Genomic DNA, 21,914 nt, shown 5'->3' with positions numbered 1-21,914 from the left:
ATCACAAGGTAACACAAAACGCTCTCCCAATAGAATAATCAGCATTTGTTTTGTTCAATAATTTTAAGGTTGTTTAATTGTTTTGGGTTAATCTAACCAAAAACAATTGAAACCTTACAATAATCATCGAGTTATTTTCTTCCTCATTTGTAAAATGTACAGATTATCTTAAATTGCAACCAACCCACTGGGGCTACCTTTGCTAAGAATGAATGCACAACAATGTATGCACGGTGTCCACGATTGTAAAACACTTTGGATTAAAGTGTCCCCAATCTACAAAATGGCATGTAATTATCTTTATTTATATTTGAAATGAAACGCCTTACTGATGTTGTGACTGAGACGTGAACTTGCCGATGTTATTCTTAATATAAATAAATACAATTGGCAGTTCTGTATAAGGCTGTGGTCGGCAGGTTCTGCAAAGACTTTTATTTTCCACAAACCACTAACCCACCGAACAGCGTGGAGGGAAATAAACATGTTGAGCTAATGTTGTTTGCCACAGATAATCTCAATCTCAGGCCATTGTTTGCCAGGTAGATAACGATAGGCTACACACCAGAATAAAAACGCAGGTCTTAAAATGAGGCAGGCATTGAATTCATCTTGTTGCAACGGCATCCACCCTGGGCCAATGAAAATGACTCAACATATAATTGGTCGACACTATTTGTGCCGGAAATAAGTGAGTGATCATTTTTGGGCACCATGTTTGTCTCGATTTATAGTTGTACTAGTAATTATAACATCAACATGAATTGATTGGCGTCTGAGACTTACATTTTAAATGTTTCAGATAGTTTTTATTGAAATTGATATGATATTTTAAAAGAAGTTAAGCAAATGGGCGAAATCCGGCTAATTTTTCTGAAAATCCTCAATATCTGGGGTTAATGTGTTTAGTTTCCTCCAATCATGTCATTGTTCAACCGCCCACTCCCCCCCCCGCCCCTCCTGCTCTACAAGCTCCTTCTATGCCTGCTTGTCTAGATCTACAGCTCTATAGATCCGTCAGCGCTTATTCAGATCTTTAGACCAGCACATTCTGCTACTCCAGCAAAACAACGGAACCAAAAAAAAAAAAGAAATCATATCACCAGAAGAGAGCTCAGTCCAATCAAGGGGGGTCACACTTCAGTCATCTAACTTCTGCATCTTCACAGGCTCCGCCTCCTCCTGCTCCACCTGCGTGTCGGGGTTCTCGTTGTCGGGGGGGTCCGTCTCCTCCACGCCGCTGCGTCGGCGCCACCAGCCGTTGAGGAAGCCGTGGAGCCGCTCAAGGATGTCGATGGTGTGGTTGATGACCAGCGCCAGCCAGGCCAGGCCGAAGAAGATCCAGGAGGCCATGATGAAGCTGTACCACTCGGGGTACGCCTGCTCCGGGTTACTGTCTGCCATTAGAACATTAGAGGGTGCTACGTGTTAGCGCTCCACTGGCCATGTCCTTAAGGAGTCGCTGGGTGTTGAGGGGGGGGGGGGGAGGGGGGGGAGGTAGTAAAGCTAACCTAGACCTGGTACCTGCTCCTTAACCTAGTACCCGCTCCTTAACCTGGTACCTGCTCCTTAACCTAGTACCTGCTCCTTAACACAGTATCTGCTCCTTAACACAGTATCTGCTCCTTAACACAATACCAGCTCTTTAACTTGTACCTGCTCCATTATGCCCAGATTAAGGAATCACTCTAATTTACTTTGTGTAAATTCTTAATGACCTCTTGGTAATTTGCCCAAATATATTGTGTACCCAAATGTATTTGTTGTAAATTAAACCAGCAGCCACTGGTCTATCAGTCTCTATCTGCACTGACCTGTGTTGGATTGGTTTCCATATCATTTGCTTAGGGTTTGCACAACACAACAGAGCTGAATGGCATTTGGTATGTGACATTCAAATCATCATTCAGATCTACTTCCATGCAAAGAAATTGGCGCCTCCGGTGGGCAGTGGAAAGATATTAGATCGGGCCCTTCAACTTGTGCAGTGAATCTGTTGTCAGCTATAGGCTTAAAGGAAAACCAAACCACAACACCACATTAGACGACTACATCACTAGTCTTCTAATTGGCTGATGGTTACCGGTACCTGCTGATTAAGCATACGGGAGGCGGCAAACCCCACAATTATGAAAAAGATTGAACAAGTTATTCCAAAGACAGGATGAGGGGGTTTGGTTCTCCGTTAAGGACAAATATAAATGTGTGTTATTTGTGGATAGGCCAAGGGTTGTCCATCTGATTCTAGAGATGACATCACCAGGGGGCGGGGCCAGTGTGCCAGGACGGCCTGATGCTGTACCTGCGACGTAGTCCCCGAACCCGATGGTGCTGAGGGTGATGAAGCAGTAGTAGATGGCCTGGGAGTAGCTCCAGCCCTCGTGGCCCTTGAACACGACCATGGGCACCACGAAGAACAGCACCACCCCGCACAGGTAGGACACCAGGTGGACCAAGAAGCGAGAACACCTCTGGAAGCAGTCAGAGACGGGGGGAAGAGGGGGTCGGACCACGGGGAGGTTAAACCAGGAGAGGTGGTTAAGGGGGTTCTCACCGACAGGACAACAGACAGCCACTTCCCCATCAATCATGTAATTGGGTTAGTGTATTGATGTGCTCTCTATGCAAATACAAACAGTATCATACATATGTCTTAACCCTACGTGTGTGTGTGTGTGTGTGGTGTGTGTGTGTGTGTGTGTGTGTGGTGTGTGTGTGTGTGTGGTGTGTGTGTGTGTGTGTGTATGTTTGTGTGTGTGTGTGGGTGTGTGTGCATATGCATGTGCACATGCTTGTGGGCGTGTGTGTTCGTGTGCATATGTATGTGCACATGCTTGTGGGCGTGTGTGTGTGTGTGCGTGCGTGTGTGTGTGTGTGTGTGCGTAGCATCCTAACCGGATGCGTGGTCTTTCCCTGCAGGAAGTCACAGATGTTCCTCTCTATGGTCAGCATGTACTTGCCCACCCTGTTGAGGACCACAATGTTTAGGGGGATCCCGAACAGAGCGAAGAAAACACAGAAGATCTGACCGACGGTCGTTTTGGGGCTGATGTTGCCGTAGCCTGGAGATGACAAAATAAATCAGGGTTTACTATAATCCAAATTGCATCATATCTCAACAGTAGTGTCTCATTAACAAAAACATGATGACCCAGTTACTCTTATACCTTCATGGACCTTTTATTTTATGTATGATGTTCATTTTCGCCTGAAGTGAAAGCCTCAAAGTAGGAGCATGCAGTGGTAAAAGGCTTATCAATACAACTAACAAGACATCCGTCTTGTTAGACATGGTTTCTCTTGATGAGATGATGCAAATGCGGGCTAATTGTGAACTGTGCCATGTGATATGTTAGGGAAATAAATATGAGCCAGTAAAAGCCCACCACGTTAGCATTGTGTCTGTGTGTCTGTGCGTGTGTGCGCGCATGTGTGTGTGTGTGTGTGTGTGTGTGCAATACAATGTAAAAAAATAAATAAAGATCATCTGACCTATAGTAGTAACAACTGTGGCAGCAAAGACCGCTGAGCTGGTGAATTTCCAAAAGCCGTCAGAGGTCTGGTTGCCTTTAATACTCAGGCCAGCCTTAGAAGCATCTTGTAGTACCTGGAATATAAACACGTACAAACTCTATTAAAATACAGTTTAGAAAGGACTCACTAATCGAATAGTATTTATTACTTTTTGAGCACTGCTATGCCTGTGAGCGTGATAGTGGCTAGTGGTTGGTGGTTTGGTTGCATTCATCAGTTAAGTCAATTGTTTTCCCCCTTTGAGATCTCTTGGCCATTTCTGATGGTATATAGAAATAGTGAGAATAGTGATTAACTAAAACTACATGCCTGTCAGTGCTTTTCTCGAACAAAATTTCGTTGTTATTCTGTAACAATGACAAATAAAAACTGAACTGAACTGTGAGATTTCTAATTAATGGCATGTAGAATGAACTGAAATCAAGCGGAACGGAATTGGCAGAAATATAATATAATATCCATAAGAAGGTGTTAATTAGTGTGTAATCGCCTGAAGATCAGAATTATGTATTTGTTCCCATAATATCGACATATGGAGGTGGTCCTCGTCCACAGAGCCCACCATGTTGTGCATCTGCAACCTCAACAAACGTACACACCTTTAATATCTTAATTCCTGTACCCTGGATTAATATAATGTTCATCACTTGTTGATTAACAACATCTCCTTATAGTCATTCTTGAAATATCTATATATTTCAGGAATTAAATATCTTTGTCTATGTATAAAAAGCAGAGGTAAATAATAACTAGACTTCGCTTTGGTCTCGTATGTATGCAAAATTCTAAGACTTTCTGAAACGAGCATCAACTTGGTCACAAGCAGCAGTGTTCCGAACTATAATTTGCTCAGTCACACACAATAAAAGCTTGGTTAAGTCACGAGATGACCCTGATATGATAGGTTCATCTGGACACAAGTGGGGAGTGGAATCACAGCCATCAGGACGAGACACACCTTTAGAGGGCAGGTGCTGAAACTATCCGTGATATAAAAGTGTTGGGTCCATCCTGAATGTGGCATGCACCTCAGAAATACTGACAGTGGACGGTTGAGGACAAAATGTACCCTGGTTATGCAAGACTTTTTGGTCAGCTGCATATGACACAAGTTGCAGAACTGAAAATAAACATATCTTTTATTTTATTCCAACGATTTTGAAATCAACACGTTTAAATGTTAAAACATCTAACAATATTTACAGGCTTATTTTGTTTTCAACTTCATTCTGCATTCTAATTCAGTTAAATGAAAGTGATCATTTTACTAAAGGTGACATTTAATAAAACAGCATGATCTTGTTTATTTAACTTCCTGGGCAGAGGGGATGATTCTGTTTGTGTGTCAGCAGAGTGGTGAGTGGTGATGAATGCATGTGTATGTATATATGACTGAGTGGGGAGGGAGGAGACGTCGTTCAGTTCAGTCTGGCCACCTCATGGCTTGTTGGCTCATGCTGCTGTAATTTGAAGATATGTGACGTCTCCCCATTCCATCCTAACAATCAAATTAAGATCATAACTTGTCTTTATCCTCATTATTTTCTTGACAGATTTTGCCCTTATAGTTTCTGCCATATACTGTATACGTCTTAACTGATTATCAGGCATTCAGGCTCATAACAACAAAACCAAGTTTAATAATTAAATATATAGACATATATCTTGTAATGGTGCATTCTGCATAATTAAGTTGCGTCACCTGAAACAGACTTTGCAGTAATGTTATATAATATTCATAAGTATGTGTTAGTTAGTGTTAAGTACCATGAAATTAAGAATCGTGTTTTCATTGTAATAAACCCTTTGTATCTACATAGAGGGTTCTTTTAAATTAGTCCATTGTTGCTATTTTACTTGTTAGCTATGACGTTTTACACAGTAAATAACTAAATGTAAATCTAGCATGGAACTTTATCCCTTGAACCTTGGCTTCTGGATGCGGTAGTAGACGTCGATGTCATCATTTTGGAAGTACCTATTGGATTCAAGGAAGGTGGGCGGGGTCAGGGTTTAATTGGTTGCAATCTGTAACCCCCTACCGCTAGATAACAATTAATCCTACACCATTCACCTTGATGCCTAAGTTTAGAATATAGGGTTTTGAGAGAATGGGACTTTTTAGTTTTAATGGCAGAACTATGTTTGATCAAGATCCCGTCCGGGATGGATCCGACTGGTCCATTTACTCAGGCTTCCAAGCAGCCTACTTTACATGTCGTAAATTTCCATCTAGTAGCCTTGTCATGTTTGAAGAAACACAGCGAGACAACAAAATAAACATACAAAAACCACCATGTCTTTTAATCATCGTGATGTTCCAAAGGCTACAACCAGCACCTTTAATTATTAAAATACATGATTAAATTAATAGAATTTGTTTATCCAAACTTAATATATTGAACAAATTAATGTTAACTGTTGTGTTGGCAGCAACCATCATCAGAAACAGTTTCAGTACACCTTTCCTGGACCTTAACTTTAAAATGTCCCCTCCGCCCCTCCCTAGTCCTTGACCCACCACTGCAGGTTGTTTACCCTCAAGTGGTCCAGAGTTTGAGGCAGTTTAAGTAACACACAAAGGACCACGTCGATGTACACCGTGCAATTCTACAACCAGTAGACTACCGACATGCGCACCAAATCACAGGGTTCCTCAGTCGAGGGGCGACTCACCGCAATCACCGCGTCCATGCCGTCCGAGTTCAGACACTGGTACGTCTTGAGCACCTGCTGTTTCCGTGCCAATATAGCGCTGATGTCCTCCCTGCCAAGGTTCCCCTCTAGCTTCCAGAAGACCACCCCGCCCGTTAACACGTACGCCCCGTACACGGCCCCCAGCAGCAGGATGGAGGGCACCCGGGCCAGGGCGAAGATCTCCACCAGCCCCATTGTCGACGCCGTTGAAGAGGCTTGGGAAAGAAGGGTGACAAAACTGGGACTCTCTTGGTTCCAACCCTGGGTCAAAGGTTCTGGGCACCGGTGGCAGAGATGAGCGTCCAGGGAGTGACCAGGCCCGGCGTCTTCTTCTTTGCAAGGCGCCACAGGCAAATTAATTTCCTCTCGCACTCCTCCTGGCTATCATGCAAATATCCCCAGGCAAAATAAAACACAGCACAACAGAGAGAAGCAGCGCACCGGTCAGCCGCGGTCAAATCCTCAGACCACACTCAGCAAGATCACAATCACCGGAACACACTGACTGCAGTCTTGTTACTGGTCAGGGTTTTGAGTTCCAGTTAATGTGCTTCGGGCATTAATGCAGGACCCTCTTGATTGTCACGGGCCATTTTGAGGTCTGTGATTCCTAAGTTATGATGAGTTCTGAAAGCAAGAGTGTGCTTATTGTATGTGACGCAGAACAGGAGAATAGCAATATTACATATGAGTGATAGACGCACATAGCCAGCAGAAAACCACCTTTTCCTAAAAGGTCAATTCAAATGTTATGTTGGATAAATTAAACTGTGAATCATAATCTCAAGGGTTTTAGTTTCAGACAAGCGGACGGTATGGCCACAGGGTGCCTCACTGAGTAGTAATGTGGTGCGTGGTGGCCAGCTGTGTGAAACGAGAGTGATGGTCATTGATTGAAACCACCTTTACACCAGAGAGGATATGCATGCTCTCAGGTCCCACTGCCCCCATCATCTTATATTAATGTGTTTGCTTTAGATAGCTCTTCATGCTCAATTTCAATGGAGTTTTGCCAATCGGTACACAAACAGAGATGTGGAAATACAGACGCGCACACTCACACACACACACACACCAAAATGTATCTAGTGAGGGTACACGATGACAATAACAATTCCTTATTAAGGCCCAGAATGCTCACTTGTGGCAGGAGAATTTAACTCATTGGTAAAATCAACACTCGCAAAATAGTCAAATGGAACGCTAGATTGTTCTTGTGCTGTATACACCCAAACTGTACAGAGAAACCACACAGCAGGTACAATGGATAAAATGTTGGTTACAATCTGTTCGTTCTCTTCTTCATGTCACCCCCCGCCCCCCTCCTTCCCCCCTTCCCTCCCAGTTTATGTGTTTCAGTCATTCTCCATCCCGGTGAGACAGTCGTCGTGTAAAACCTAAATCAGATCTTGGGCTCTTAGGCCCTCTGGCCCAGCTCCTCCTCCAGTTTGCCGGAGGACCCGTCCTCCACCCCCCCCGGCGGTCTCCTGAGGCCCGGGCGCGTCAGCACGATGGCGCTCTCCATCAGCTTGGCGCCGATGCTGAGGACCAGGGCCAGCCACGCCAGGGCAAAGATGATCCACACCCCGGCCAGGCTCCGGTACACGGTGATGTAGTGCTTGTCCGGATCCGTCCCTGAAAAGGCACTTTTTGTTAGTATTCAATATCACTGAGGTGAACTTTTAATTGAGGGCTTTGAGGGCTGCAATTCGTCAGCCTCATAGCATAATTGCCTCAGTCATATTTTAAGGTTCATCTTGTATTTACAGTCAGAAATGACTGAGGCAGATAGTGATTATGGAATGTTAAAAGCACTCTGATTGGCTTAGGATACAGCCAATGAGACACAGTGAACCAGCAGCGATAGGAGGGCAGAGTTAGGTTAGATAGAACGATTTAGCCACAACATAAGGCAATTATGCTATGAGACTAACGCACACCACATGTTCCTATTATCGTCCGCCATACTGTAAGGCATGAAGAGGGCATACTGCGCCTTTGCGGAAAAAATGTGAGCAAACAATGTGCTCTTCACTCACCCACGACGTAATCACCGAAGCCGATGGTGCTGAGGGTGATGAAGGCGTAGTAGAAGCCCTCGCCATAAGACCAGTCCTCCACGTAACTGAACAACAGCGGAGGGATGACCAGAAACAGCAGGCTGCCCGACGCCACGAACAGACCCACGGCTAGGACCTCCACCACCTGCTACAGGGGGGGTTACCGGTAGAAACCAGAGGGGGGGAGGACCTCCAGGTGTCACAGGCAGGTGACCTCATGAAGATGAATCGTTTCAAACCTCACGAAACCTCATGAGCTTATAAAAGGCAGGTTCAGTAGCTATGGGCCTGTTATGTAACAGTGCTGCTACTCTTACCAACCAGTGTACCAGGGCACTCTTACAAAAAAGGAGCAGGCACATAGGAACTGTTATGTGCAACAGATGTGCTCTTCCAAACATGACACGGCTGTAAAAAGGGTCTATTGGGATAGTCATACTAACTAGATGGCCTTCTTCTTGAGCTTTTCTCCTTCCTTATCTACAGGGTTGCTTTAGTAAGTGTTTACTTTGCATAAGGGCGTGTTGTGTGAAGTCAATTTCAACATGAACCTGTGAAGCTCCAATGGCCCTTTGCCACTTGGAGCCCCATGGCATAGCAGCAGATGGGAGGGCGAGGGCTCAGTACCTTATGGGGAACCAGAGAGAGCATGCCTCTCTCCAGCCGTCCCAGGTGGATGGTGAGGCACTTTCCCAGCTGGTTGAGGAACACCAGGTTGAGGGGTATCCCACACAAGGCGTAGAAAACACAGAACACCTGGCCGGACACAGTGCTCGGGGACAAATTACCATAGCCTGGGAAACGGGAGGCGCTACGGCATTAGCATTAGCATACTAGCTTACTACATCAAAACCAATGGTCGATTGAAACATGACAAAGAACTATGTCCCAAACTGTTGTGTCTACCTTGTTGTTTTAATATCAAGTAATTAAATTTCATTTTAACTAATTACATTTCTTATTTATACATCATGACATCTTAATCTATAAATACAAAAAGGGAATATAGCACAAATTTATAGATAGAGTAACACACCTATAGTTGTGACCACTGTGCCAGCAAAAAAGAAGGAACTGCTGAAATCCCAGTTACTGGGGTTGGTTGAGTTGCCAGATGGATTCACACCCTTTTCCCATGCATCCAAAATGACCTACAAAAAAGAATACAAAAATCGAAGCCTCTCTTCAAGACATTTACTTACTGATTTAGTGGTTTATATTTCCTATAAAAATTAACTGCCAACTACCTTTAACGGTCCAGTTCGATCGGAGGCCACTTCAAATCAATAATCATTGATCAAACTTTTGCCGCATCATTTGTTGCAATATACTCAACAGTATTGAATTGATCGTTCATGTTCCCTTTATCTCGCTAATGAGAAACAAACATAAGCCGAAGTTTCCATGTAGTCGTAGCCAAGTGCCCTAAGGTACTCATAACCATCCAATGATTATCATCCCAAGCACACTACTGTTCTATGTGAATGCTAACGTTTATTATTTACATATTAGTTATTATAAATTATGTTACATATTGTTTTAACACTCTAATGAGGCTACATATTCACGTCAAGAATTGATAACCAACAAAACCGAATAATAGCAGATTGTATGCTTTAATTGTGAACTTGCAAGCGGATTGTAAACTTGTATATTCTCTAAAAATCCTATATTCACCGAAAAAAACACAAACGGGATCACAACCTGCACAAACTTCTCCAGTGCTGGGCCGTCCAGGCAGGTGTAGTTGGCCAGGAAGTTGAGCTTCTCCAGCTGGAAGTGGTTGCGGTTGTTGCTCTCCGCCTCGCGCTCCAGGATCTGGAAGATGGTGGCACCGACCAGCAGGTAGGAGAAGTGCACAAGAACCAGCAGCCCTGTCCAGCTCACCTTACCCCCAGCCTCCTGGAACCTCGCCATGGACGCCACCTCCCTACCCCCCACCCCCCCCCGCTCGTCTTCACCGAGGCGACCGTACGATATCTGCTCCAAAGATTGGTTCTGGATGAGACGCGTCATGGAGGTCACAAAGTCCTGGTCGAAGGCGTGCGGTCCTCCATAGTGCTGTCCATGCAGGGGTCTGCCATGACGCTAGATCAAGTCTTTCAAAGTGCGGGGACAATGACTGGACAGACCCATACATGTATTGACGAGTTGATTGATTACAGTTTTTAGAGGAAATAAGTTAAACGTCGGTGTGATCCTAACTGGAGAGTGCTCCGAGTGTCCTCCCTACCGTGATTGGCCAAAGAGGAAAGTTGCAGGGGTTTGGTCATTGATTAACGGGTTGCTTTGGCAACGATGGAGCAGGCGTTCCATCCCCATCAGGGTGACATCCCCTTACAAATGAACCCCCTGCCCCCTACACACCCACACACCCACCTCCCCGCCTGTAAACAGAGACAAGGGAACAGTGGTAGCTTCCAGGCCGCAGAACATAAGTTAATGTTTACCCTGATGCTTGTGGTGGCTGAGGCATGCATGATTGCGGAATGCCCATTATGTGTGCGCTTGCGCGTGCGTGTGTGCGTGCCTGTGTGTGTGTTTGAGTGACAAGAGACTCAGATTGTCACTCACATGTGACAGGTTGGTAAACTGACAATGCCCCAACAAGTGGCTGAGGGGCCAACTCAAAAAGTAAAAGAATAAGATTAAACTTTACTTTAGTGTCCTGTTAACAGTGTTAACACGCTGTGCTGTGTAATAAGCAATTTGATTTAAAAATGCAAGCACTATTATACGGTGATATCATTTATATACAATTTGCATTATCAAATATCTATAATTAATTCTTATTACTATCTATAAAACTATTACTAACTAGTCAGGTAGGCAACCTATGTTATTAATGGAGGCAAATGTGACCACCGTCTTAAGAAGCAGGCTACAGTATATCTTCCACTGAGGAAACTCCTCAGCCTCATGCAAATCTCCCAGCTCTTGTGATCTCTCAAGCAAATGGATGCAGACGCATGCAAACAAGGTTGCTTTGGCCTTCCACATTTCGTCAGGACATCATTACTCTTGTCGTTTGTGATGCAGTGATGGCTCTGTATCGCAACACACAACACAATTTGAGAGCGAGAGGGTGTTTATAGCATTAACGGCGTCAGTAGATTTTAATTGCATGTCTGGAAACATTGCTTCGTTAAAATGCTGCAGAATTTAAGAGATACATGGCTTTTTTATCTAGGAATGTAGCTACTCTTTTGGTATCAATCTGCAAAGATATGATCATTTGCTGTTTGGCATTCTGTTCTAGTGAAGTTGATTTGAACATTACATTCCCTTTCCATCCTCACATAAGCCCTGTGTTTTGAGGTGTCAATTCCTCTGGGCACACCCTCATGGGTCAGGTGCATTGAAAGTCGCTTACGGAAGTGAATTCATTGTAGATAAATCGACTGTATCGCCGAGACCCAAATGCTGCCTTGTATATCTGCATGGGATTTAGGTCTGAAGGACCTTAAAGCCAGCAACAGACACCAGTGGGTTTACTCTTTCCATTGACCTTGACTGCAAGATACAGTACATTAAACTGACACTTGAACCCATCTTGACGACATAGGATGCCATTCATGCGGTAGGCAGGACAGGCGAGATTACACGGTATTCTTCACGTTATTTTCCAAAGCGATATTGAGGAATGCACAGCTGGGGCAAGGGCTACAGGACTGCAGTACTTAACACGTAACTAACTGGTACAAGTTTAAAAAAAAATTGAGGAATTTTCTTTTTCTCTTTTGCCGAATACAAAAGAAAAAGAAATGGGATCTTTTGTTAGTCATAAAAAATAAAAAAACAACCATAGAACGAAAGATTCAATCATGATATGATGTTGAGGCATGATTGTCATCGCTGCGTTTAACATCCACTCCTAAATATTCACACTACGCAAATGTACACATGACACCCAAACACAAATATTACATCTGAAATAAATCCGTCAACATATGTTCCAACTCCCCGCCGCACGGTTCTAAAGGGGCATATTTCCCGGAGCCGTCGAAGCCCGATCTAGCCCTTGTTTGACGAGGGCATGTCTCCTAGCAAACCGGTGGAGGCGCTTTCACAGGAAGCTCCTCTTACCCTTAAGACAACATTTGTACAGATGAAAGCCAAGCGGTGCGTGTTGGTGATTTATACTGCCCATCGCCTCACGGCTGGCCGCGTGCTCCCAGTACCTGCTATATGTGGGCCGTATGTGTGTGCTATATGGATGTGCTTGTGCCGCCGGCCAAAGTGCCTCAAAGACCCTCCTTCCTTCCCTTGGCACTTCTCTGTTTGAACACTCAGTCTGTCGGCTCCTCCGAGCGGCCTCTTTTCACGGTTGTCCCTCATTTTTTCCTGACGCATTGAAGCTTGAGGCCCTGCAGACACCTTTGTTGGCTGAACTTTATATTTAAGTCCCGGGTGTTGTGATGTCACTGTTGGGGAGTATCTGGAGAGAAGCAAGCAAACAGAACAGACATGAGTTATTCCTGTTATTCGTCATCTTTTGTCGTAACCTTTCGGGCCATCGTTTGAAGTAATTCTCGTCCTTATCGGCATTGTGTATAAAGGTTCTCTGTCATGTTGTGGATGACAGAGAACTTAAGAGATGAGAGGAGCTTGTGCCACACACACATACACAACAAAGGACGAGGGGCTTTCTTCTGCACTTCACAGACCCTTCATTCAGCAGAGAGAGAGAGAGAGAGAGAGAGAGAGAGAGAGAGAGAGAGAGAGAGAGAGAGAGAGAGAGAGAGACACACACACAGAGAGACAGAGCGAGAGACAGAGACAAACAGAGAGAGAAAAAAAGAGAGAAAGAGTTGAGAAAAGAGAGACTCAGGAGAGATCTGAGGAGAGTGATAGAGATGAGGCGAGAGAGAGAGAGAGAGAGAGAGAGAGAGAGAGAGAGAGAGAGAGAGAGAGAGAGAGAGAGAGAGAGAGAGAGAGAGAGAGAGAGAGAGAATAACTGAGGAGAGAGAGAGAGTGAGAGTGAGAGTGAGAGTGAGAGTGAGAGAGAGAGAGAGCTGAGGAGAGTGAGAGAGAGAAAGAGACAGAGCTGAGAAAAGAGAGCCAGAGAGCCAGACAGAGAATTGAGAGTTGATTTAAATGTTGCACATACCGGTAGTTGTTGAGACAGACATTCTGGAGGCAGTAAAAGCGGAAAGTACTTTGGATACAAATGGACGGAATCTAATCTGCATAGAGCCCTGAATAGATATAGCCATACAGGTTCTTAATGCACGGATTCCCCCAACGTTATGCACGGGATTCCCACCAAACCAATTGTTGGTTTGGTTTTGGCCCAGGAAACACAAAGTAATTATAATTTTCCAAAAATGTGCAGGTCAGTAATACAGAATCTTTGTCTTTTCAGTCTTCAAAGTGAAAAATGATGAAATGATGCAGAGATGGCATCTTATGCTGGAAACAACTGCTCAGTTCTTCCCTAGCTTCTTGACAGCTTACCTGCAATACATGTCAAACCACAAGGAGGCAGTATTAAGTAAGAATAATCACTGAGTAACCTCTGTGATAGTCTCTCTCTCTCTCTCTCTCTCTCTCTCTCTCTCTCTCTCCTCTCTCTCTCTCTCTCTCTCTCTCTCTCTCTCTCTCTCTCTCTCTCTCTCTCTCTCTCTCTCTCCTCTCTCTCTCTCTCTCTCTCTCTCTCTCTCTCTCTCTCTCTCTCTCTCTCTCTCTCTCTCTCTCTGTGTGTTCACCTCTCCTCTGAAGCAGGTTTCTGGCCCTGACGAAGGCCAGGATGTCATCGTCGATGCGGCTGTCCCCAGTCAGCGGAATAGAATAGTCCGCCGGCTTAATGCTGGAGAGGTCCCTGAAGGGTAAAAAAAAAATGCATACACACACGAAAATACACAACACACACACACACACACACACACACACACACACACACACACACACACACACACACGTAGGGTTAAGACATATGTATGATACTGTTTGTATTTGCATAGAGAGCACATCAATACACTAACCCAATTACATGATTGATGGGGAAGTGGCTGTCTGTTGTCCTGTCGGTGAGAACCCCCTTAACCACCTCTCCTGGTTTAACCTCCCCATGGTCCCACACACACACACACACACACACACACACACCACACACACACACACACACACACACACACACACACACCCACACACACACACACACACACACACACACACACACACTGTGACGGTTTTCTTGTGCGGACACGCATGCACAGAAACCCATTCTTGGCATCTATCAGATAATAAGGATACATCTTTTATATGGCTGTTAGTCACAGCAGGCCGTCAGTCTATAAACTGCAACGTAGATTATGTTCACTTTTACCCAGATTCGAAAATAGCCCATCGAACAAATCCCAATAAGATCATGACATAAATCCACATCTCTGTTGAGGGAAAAAATCCATGGTTGGGGGTTTTGGAATGTACCGTAAACTGTCAAATAAAGCTTCAAAGATACCAAGAAATGTCCCCATGCTGGACCATAAACTGAGCTCGAAAAAGCGGGCCAAAGGGTTTTTGGTGACGTCCTGCACAGAGGTAATAGTTCACTTCAACATGGTTTAGTGTTTGGAACGCATCCCTGACACTGCTGCTGGGGCGGCCGCAGGGGAGCAGGGAGACAGAACCAGCAGCCTGGCTCACCACGAATGCTGCAGCACCAGCGTCACAGCTTTTGCAGATCGAAGAATTTTGGCCAAGTTCGTAGCTGTGTTAAAGCAATGACCCCATCTCCTGTGGGCAGACATATGTGCCGCCCCTAACAACAACAACCGGTGGCCGCTTGGTGTTGTCTACCTCAGTTGTGGGGTAAGCTCCAGAACTGACCCTCCCCTCTGGTGACTCGAGGCAGGCCGATCCTCAGAGGGAGTCTGCATCGTTTGAATCTTTGGCACGAAGCTCCTGAAATATAAAAAACATTGATGCATATTTGACTTGACGAATGTGGTGGCAGGTAGTGGAGATTTGATGGTAGGAATTTCAGGTGGGTTTTTTCTACCTGAGGTCTGTCGCTGAGGGTACATGGGAGTAGGGCTCCTGTTGTTTGTGTGCAGGGAAGTAGCTTAGGCTATGGCCCCTGCAAAACAAGAAAGCATGGAGTATCTAATAATGAGTGTCACAAAATCTACTATTTTATATAGCAATCTAGACTCAGGAAGCGGAGCAATTCAGGGCAATGTACTGCAACGAATGCATCTGTATTGACCGCTATGGGCCTCGTTTGTGTCTAGTGTGTTACATTGCATCAAGTTCAGATCCAGCAGCAAGTGATGATGTCTCTTCTACCACAAGAGGGCACTACATCCCGAGTTAGGGCTTGCCTGTACACTGGCACTAACACACAGATACACACAACACAATTACACACAACACAGTTACACAGTGTTGTAGTGACTTTAACCACAAGAGGGCACTACATCCCCAGTCAGTGCCTTAGCCACACTGGCACTAACACACAGTTACACTGACGGACTCGCTAACATTGTGGTGGCCGTTGTTGTGTAGCTGTGATGTGCGATAAACACATTGCTGTTTTACAGTAGACTTCAGCACATGAACAGTATTTCCTTCACTGTTTGTTCAACCACAGTCAATCATGGAAAGGCCCAGTTGTGCTTTGACTAATTCTCAGTAAGAAGGCTATATTTATCCTATCCCCCAGTGTATTAATGAAGAGATCCGTCGCAAGGTTGGGCAGTCCTCAGACGCCCAAGCCTTATCTCTTCCCGGATGTTATGCTGTCAAAAGCCTTTAATAAAACCTGATTAGACGACGGATAAGCCATGACTGAAAGTGCGATTAGGCAAATAGCATGAGGGGAAACCGCACAGGCTTTTCACCAGCGTGTCCGCGGACAAAGCCCTGGGAAAGTGTGTAATCTGGAGCGATAATCACGCTGAACTTGTTTGGGTGCAATTTCGAAGTGGTGCTCGACGTTCAAAATGGCGGAGTCAGGACTGTTCTGAGAGGAGCAGAGCTAACCCGGGCTGTACAATGGATAAGCTAAGGAAGGAACTACCGTGGCCATTTCACATGAACATTTATGGCATTTAGCAGACCCTTTTATCGAAAGCGACTTACATAAGTACATTTTCCATAAGAAGGTGAAACAATATATTGCTGTCGGAACAGTAAAGATGTTTACAGGACCAAGTGTAAAGCACTAACAATCGAATCTAGTTAACCCATTCCCCTCACACAACAAAGATAGCAGGAATAAGATGCTACACTACTAAGTACTATTACTAAGTACGACCTACAATAAGTGCGTACATTAAGTGCCAGGACAGACAACATACAATATGTAGGTGGGGTGGGGGGGGGGGCTGGCTATGCAGAGTCTAGATGAACTCTGAAGTCTTTTGAGGTAGCTGTGAGCGGCCCTGCGGTCCTGATATCGGCACTGAGCTTGTTCCACCACTGCGGTGCCAAGACAGAGAAGAGTTTTGACCTTGATGATCGACTTTTGCGTGCTCTTAGCGATGGTGGTACCAGACGTCCAGCTGAAGTAGTTGAGCAGATTTTGAATGCAGTGTCAGACGTGCCTCGGAGGCTGCACTCTGAGGAACGGGAGAGAAGAGGATGTGGCGCCGAGGCCAGGGGTAGGTGGATACAGGGGTCTTACCCAGAACCTGGCCTGCCAGGCGACGAAGGCTTTGAGTTCGGACTCGGACGTCCTGTTTGGAGCCTGGATGGGGCTCCTGATCCTGTTGAAAATGGTTGCATGATGAATAAACGCCGGCCTTGTGCTGCGGCTCTACACGGTAAAGCTGGCCAGCAGCGTGGCTGTCGACAGTTAAATTGCAGAGAAATTGTTGCGCGATCCAACTTGTGGCCAGAGGTAATACAAGTCCTCAGGTACTATGAGATGCTCTTTCCTACGCGCTCTAATGGTGTACATGTGTGCCGTTTCCTAGCAACGGAGGAAATGGAAATGGTAGAGGAAAACCCAATTGGAAGTTTATGTGGCCTGTTGGATTGAGGCTAGCAAGACAGAAGGTCTGTTTCCGGACTTTGGAAGGAAACATAACGGCACACGCGGTGTCTGTCTGTCAGACTTCCTGCGTTTTTCTTTCCGTTTGTGATTCAGAAAAAATCTTGCTGAGAAGAGAGATGGATACATTTCTCTGGTGATCGAGATCAAAACCCAAACATGGAGACACCACTGAGGTCTGTTGGTCAGATGTTAATGGTTCAGTTGAACAACGTGCATACCAGGTGACGGAGGCCCCCTCCATCAGTGTGTGTGTGTGTGTGAGACCGTCTCTGCGGGGGACACCCGTGCTAACTCAGTGACATCGCTGGCCTTCTACTCACTTTTGCAACCCAGCAAAAAAAGATTAACGATTCTGAGAACTAGAGTATTCCATTCGTTCGCACAATTCCCGCTAGATGTTTACGCGACGGAGACAACACGAATGCTCCAAGAATGTTGCTGAAGACCAAAATGTGAAGTGACTAATTTCTTAATCCCCCCCCCCCCTTCTCAATGTTGTCCTTATTAAGCCCCCCGATCTGCCGGGCTTGTTGCTGACGCTGATGTTTGTTGTCTTGGCACCGGGGCCGCTCTCTCCAGACACTTGTTTAGAGCACTCGTCCATTTCCTGTCGGAATGTGTTTCCACGTATCTACCGCCTACGGGACTTTTTTGCACGGTGTTAAACAGAGGCCGCAAGGGTCGCTCTGGTCCTGTAAAAGCCCTGTCCAAAAATCCTAACGAGAGAGGCACACACACACACACGTACACAGACACGTACACAGACACGTACACACACGTGAACAACCTCCTGCCAGACCGCTGTAGAGAACCTGGATAAACCGAGTGGAAAAAATACATTCACAAATAAGGACGAGATGTGCTGTTAGGGCCGTAAACATGTCTCCGACAGGCTCCCAGGTGAGTCTTCATGTCCTGTACATTGAGGGCTATATCTGCTCAGGAGAGACGGCTCTCAGATCATCGGCGCTAGAGCGTCTGTCACCTGCGGCCCCGGCGTCTCCTCGCTCCACCACTCCTTGAAGTCCTTCTGCAGCTTGACCTTTGCCCTTTCCATCAGCAGCTGTACATGCTGGATCTCCGTCCTTAGGGTCTTCAGGTCGCCGATGTAGCTCTTGAACCTGATGGTGGGTAGGGGGTGTACCGTGAAACAGCGGGGAAATGGGTCATGGCTTTCTATTCAACATCCAAGGATCCCCATAAGAGGAAATAGAAACATAGCTGGAGAAAACGGTTGGGTTTCACGAGACACTGTAAAAAAAATGACGGGATCCACTCACTCTTTTTTTCTCTGCCTCAACCTGTTTGAGGATAATTGCTTCGACAGGGTCCTGCTCCTCTTCCTCACGGTGATCTTTAACCGTCAAGTAGGAAAAGATAGAATTCGTTTTTTTTTAGGGGAAGACATTTAGTCTAGTTGTTCTGGGTTCAAATCCCTATGTCTGCAGTCTAACTATGCATCCTTGAGCCTTAATGCTCCTTAATGAACCGTATCAGTGCTGTTGATAAAAGCACCATCAGTAAATAGACAATAGCATCCACTAGAAACAGATTCTACTCTAAAGGCCTGACTGGCTTGTACGCTTGAAGTATTTTAAGACCGGATAATAGAAACCAGGCTTTTGAAAAATGTTGACTCAAACAATGTCGGGACGAAAAAACACAAACAAGAAACGAAAACCTAAACCGAGGCGGTTCTGTGCCACCACCACTGGATGCTAGACGCTTGTGTTCTTCAGAAGCTGACTCTTATTCTGATCAAAACCAGAATAAAAAGGAAGCAAATAAAAGGAGCCAGCTATGTCTTGCTACCAAACCTTTGGTCAGTGTGCGACACAGAGACACACGCACAACAATTACAACCCAATGTCAAGCCTCATAAAGTGAGTTTCACCACACGCACTACCCTAGACCTGACACTTCACAACTCACCCCTCCATGGCCTTCGGTTCTTCTGTGATCACTTACAAAATTTGCTGATATTTGGTCAAATGGTTGAACTGTGATAAAATGTTGCTGTTCATTTGGTCTACATGAGACACAGCCATGTCAAAGACACTGTAGGGAAATCATATTTTAGTACCGGCCAGGGAGGCGCGAGTCCCAATAAAAAAGTACCCAAACCCAATGTCCTCAGCTTAATACGCTTAAACACTACATTAAATACCTATATTTGTAATAACTTTTTCAGTCAAAATAAATGAAAAGCATCAGAATAAGACAAAAAGCTACAACACTGAACTGCAGAGAAACGTGGAACCTTGTTTTTTTTTGCTGGCAGAGAGAGGCTGATCGATGATCAATTCATGGATTTGCTCTGGACGAGTAGATCCACTTCTTGGACTCACCTTGATCAGCCCTCTGGATCCTACGCATCTCTAACTGCTTCTTCAGCTCATCTAGGGGGAGGACAGAGAGAGGAGGGGGAGAGTGAGAGAGTGGTAGAGAGGGGGAGTGAAGGAGAGACCAAGAGCCAAGGAAAGCAAAGAAGAAGATTCAGAGATTTACAAGTTCAAGATCCCTCCTTTATTAAGCATGTTCCCCCTCTGGAACTATTTACAGGTCACAAATGGCTACTTGGTGAAGCGATACATCCCCCTTGTGAGATTCCTCCAAAATGAAAGACCTCTATTGTGCTTTAGAAACTCAGCAGCGTAGATTCAGCGAGATTAAGTGGATGATTTCACCCCCTTGTAACAAGTTGGGTCCAGGACATACGTACTTGTGGAAAGAGAAGCATGGAGATGGAACCCATTTGACAACCCTCAACATTTAACGCAGATCAAATCATGATATTATGCTAACCTGACCAGCATGCGTCCCCTGCAGGTCATATCACCCCATGGGGCGGTGAGAAACTACTTTTCCCGGCACATATCAAGCACATCGATCATGTGTTTCAGCCGTTACACTCGTCTTGAAATAGTACCAAAACAATAATACAATTTACAAGCCTATTGCCCCTATTGTATGCCCATTTCTACAGCGACAGCTGAGCCTGTAGTTGGTGGCTGGGACCTTGGGTAGGTCTTATACACTTTGAAAGTCCCCATAAAACTTACCCGTCGTGGCACCCTGTGGGGAAATAGACCAGCTTTAGGGGACAATGAACACTACATATACAGGGACTGAAGGGGGGAGGACAGGGGGGGGTAAGAGGTCAAGGGTCAGGGAGGGACATTGACAGGACATCAAGGAGGGTCTCTTTCTCCTCTTCTCTGGGCGTGCCCTCTTTTCTCTGCCTCTCTCTCTCTCTCTTCTCTCTCTCTCTCCTCTCGTCTCTCCTATCTCTCTCTCTCTCTCTTTTTTTTTTTTTTTCTTTTTTTCTCTCTTCTCTCAGTTATTCGCTCTCTCTCTCTCTCTCTATCTCTCTCTCTCTCATCTGTCTCTCCTCTCTTCTCTCGTCTCTCTCTCTCGCTCTCTGTCTCTCGTTCCTCTCTCTGTCGCTTGTCTCTCTCTCTCATGCTGGCTGCACCGATGTGTGAGAGCTACCAGCTCAAGGTGGCACAGTGGTGCAACGCCAACGGCCCCGGGTTCCTAGAGGGACAACAAATCCAGATGGAGAACCTGCAGTTCAGCGGTGGTGGGGTCGGGAACCCGATGGTGCGCTGGGTCGCCCGCTCCGCTCAGCTCGCTTCGGTCTCTCCGGAGACCTGGACTCAGGGCGCTCAGGCGCACGCCGAGGGCCTGTTCTGTCTTTATCTCTGTCTTTTTTTCCTCTGCATGGTTCACCGCTTTACTCCCACCTCCAAAAGATGCGCAGTTTATTTCCGATCAGAGAACTCGGGTGCAAACGTTGCAAAGGATGCAAACCCCACTAAAAGGAAGCATGTCCACCCGTGTGGGGCTGTAGAGAGAGAGAGAGGCAGAAGGTCTCTTTGTTTCTAAGGATAATACCAGCACGGAAAGAAAAAGCCTGGCTCATGAGATGGAGTGGCCTTGTCCCAAGGGGTCCTGGCCCCTGCCGACAGAGCAGGGCCACGGCCAGATGAAATAAGAAAACTCAAGGGGCCCAACAAAGACCAGGGCTCCTGGGAAGTCACACTCGTGGTGAGATGGTTTACAGGCGCACAGTGGCAGGTATTTATACTATATCTAGATGTATTTACGAAAGCAGAGGCAAAAGAAGTCCCCAGGTGTTCTCCAAATGCCATGGCTCACCACGACGCTCTCTGTTTAGTCTAGAGTCAAAAGGTTGTGCATTCCCCTCGGACCGTAGAGGACACAGGAGTGAGGTGTTAGATAGATCGCTTGACTTTGCGCAGTTCAAGTGGTGAAGCTTGAATGGACTGGGGCCAAGACACGCACCAACTGGTCATACAGGTTAAAGAGTCGAGAATGGATGGGGAGAAAGAAATTCCACTACTGGTAAATAAACATCTGCAATTATTCTGGAACGGAACGTTTTAGAAAACCTGTTGTTTCGTTTGAGGTTTCCCCTGCAGAATATTTATATTATTATAAGTATAAAGAACATCCGCACAAATGGAATCTATTTTATAAAACTATGAAAAAATGAAAACATTCCAACAAAACAGGAAAATGTATGAGAATAAATAAAAAATGGACCATGTTTGGCTGAGAAACAGTAACATTTGGCAAAAAGTACTTTAGATAATTTA

At 45.5% G+C, this 21,914-nt stretch overlaps 3 protein-coding genes across 3 annotated transcripts in view; all 3 read right to left on the bottom strand.

Annotated features, from left to right (window-relative positions):
• Positions 1-1,140: 1,140 nt before the first annotated feature.
• LOC130382763 (potassium channel subfamily K member 17-like) lies at positions 1,141-6,543 on the bottom strand. Its single transcript, XM_056590650.1, has 5 exons — positions 6,211-6,543; positions 3,493-3,607; positions 2,896-3,062; positions 2,303-2,471; positions 1,141-1,397 (listed from the first exon to the last, which is right to left on the bottom strand). Exons 1-5 carry the CDS (start codon positions 6,424-6,426, stop codon positions 1,141-1,143), a joined length of 924 nt encoding a protein of 307 aa, XP_056446625.1. The 5' UTR covers positions 6,427-6,543.
• Positions 6,544-7,581: 1,038 nt separating this feature from the next.
• On the bottom strand, positions 7,582-10,208 carry LOC130382711 (potassium channel subfamily K member 16-like). Its single transcript, XM_056590592.1, has 5 exons — positions 9,996-10,208; positions 9,328-9,442; positions 8,919-9,085; positions 8,271-8,439; positions 7,582-7,866 (listed from the first exon to the last, which is right to left on the bottom strand). Exons 1-5 carry the CDS (start codon positions 10,206-10,208, stop codon positions 7,649-7,651), a joined length of 882 nt encoding a protein of 293 aa, XP_056446567.1. The 3' UTR covers positions 7,582-7,648.
• Positions 10,209-18,247: 8,039 nt separating this feature from the next.
• The window catches only part of LOC130382761 (kinesin-like protein KIF6), a 52,321-nt gene continuing 48,654 nt past the window's right edge, over positions 18,248-21,914 (bottom strand). The window contains exons 18-21 of the mRNA XM_056590649.1: positions 20,416-20,420; positions 19,641-19,691; positions 19,261-19,321; positions 18,248-18,413 (exon numbers count right to left, since the gene is read on the bottom strand). Coding sequence (XP_056446624.1) covers positions 18,248-18,413; positions 19,261-19,321; positions 19,641-19,691; positions 20,416-20,420 — 283 coding nt within the window. The remainder of the gene's footprint in view (positions 18,414-19,260; positions 19,322-19,640; positions 19,692-20,415; positions 20,421-21,914) is intronic.

This window comes from Gadus chalcogrammus, chromosome 5, assembly GCF_026213295.1.
Source record: "Gadus chalcogrammus isolate NIFS_2021 chromosome 5, NIFS_Gcha_1.0, whole genome shotgun sequence".
Classification (NCBI taxonomy): Eukaryota; Metazoa; Chordata; class Actinopteri; order Gadiformes; family Gadidae; genus Gadus; species Gadus chalcogrammus.
Note: the sequence above shows the minus strand (reverse complement) of the source record. Positions and strands in the feature narration are given on the sequence as shown.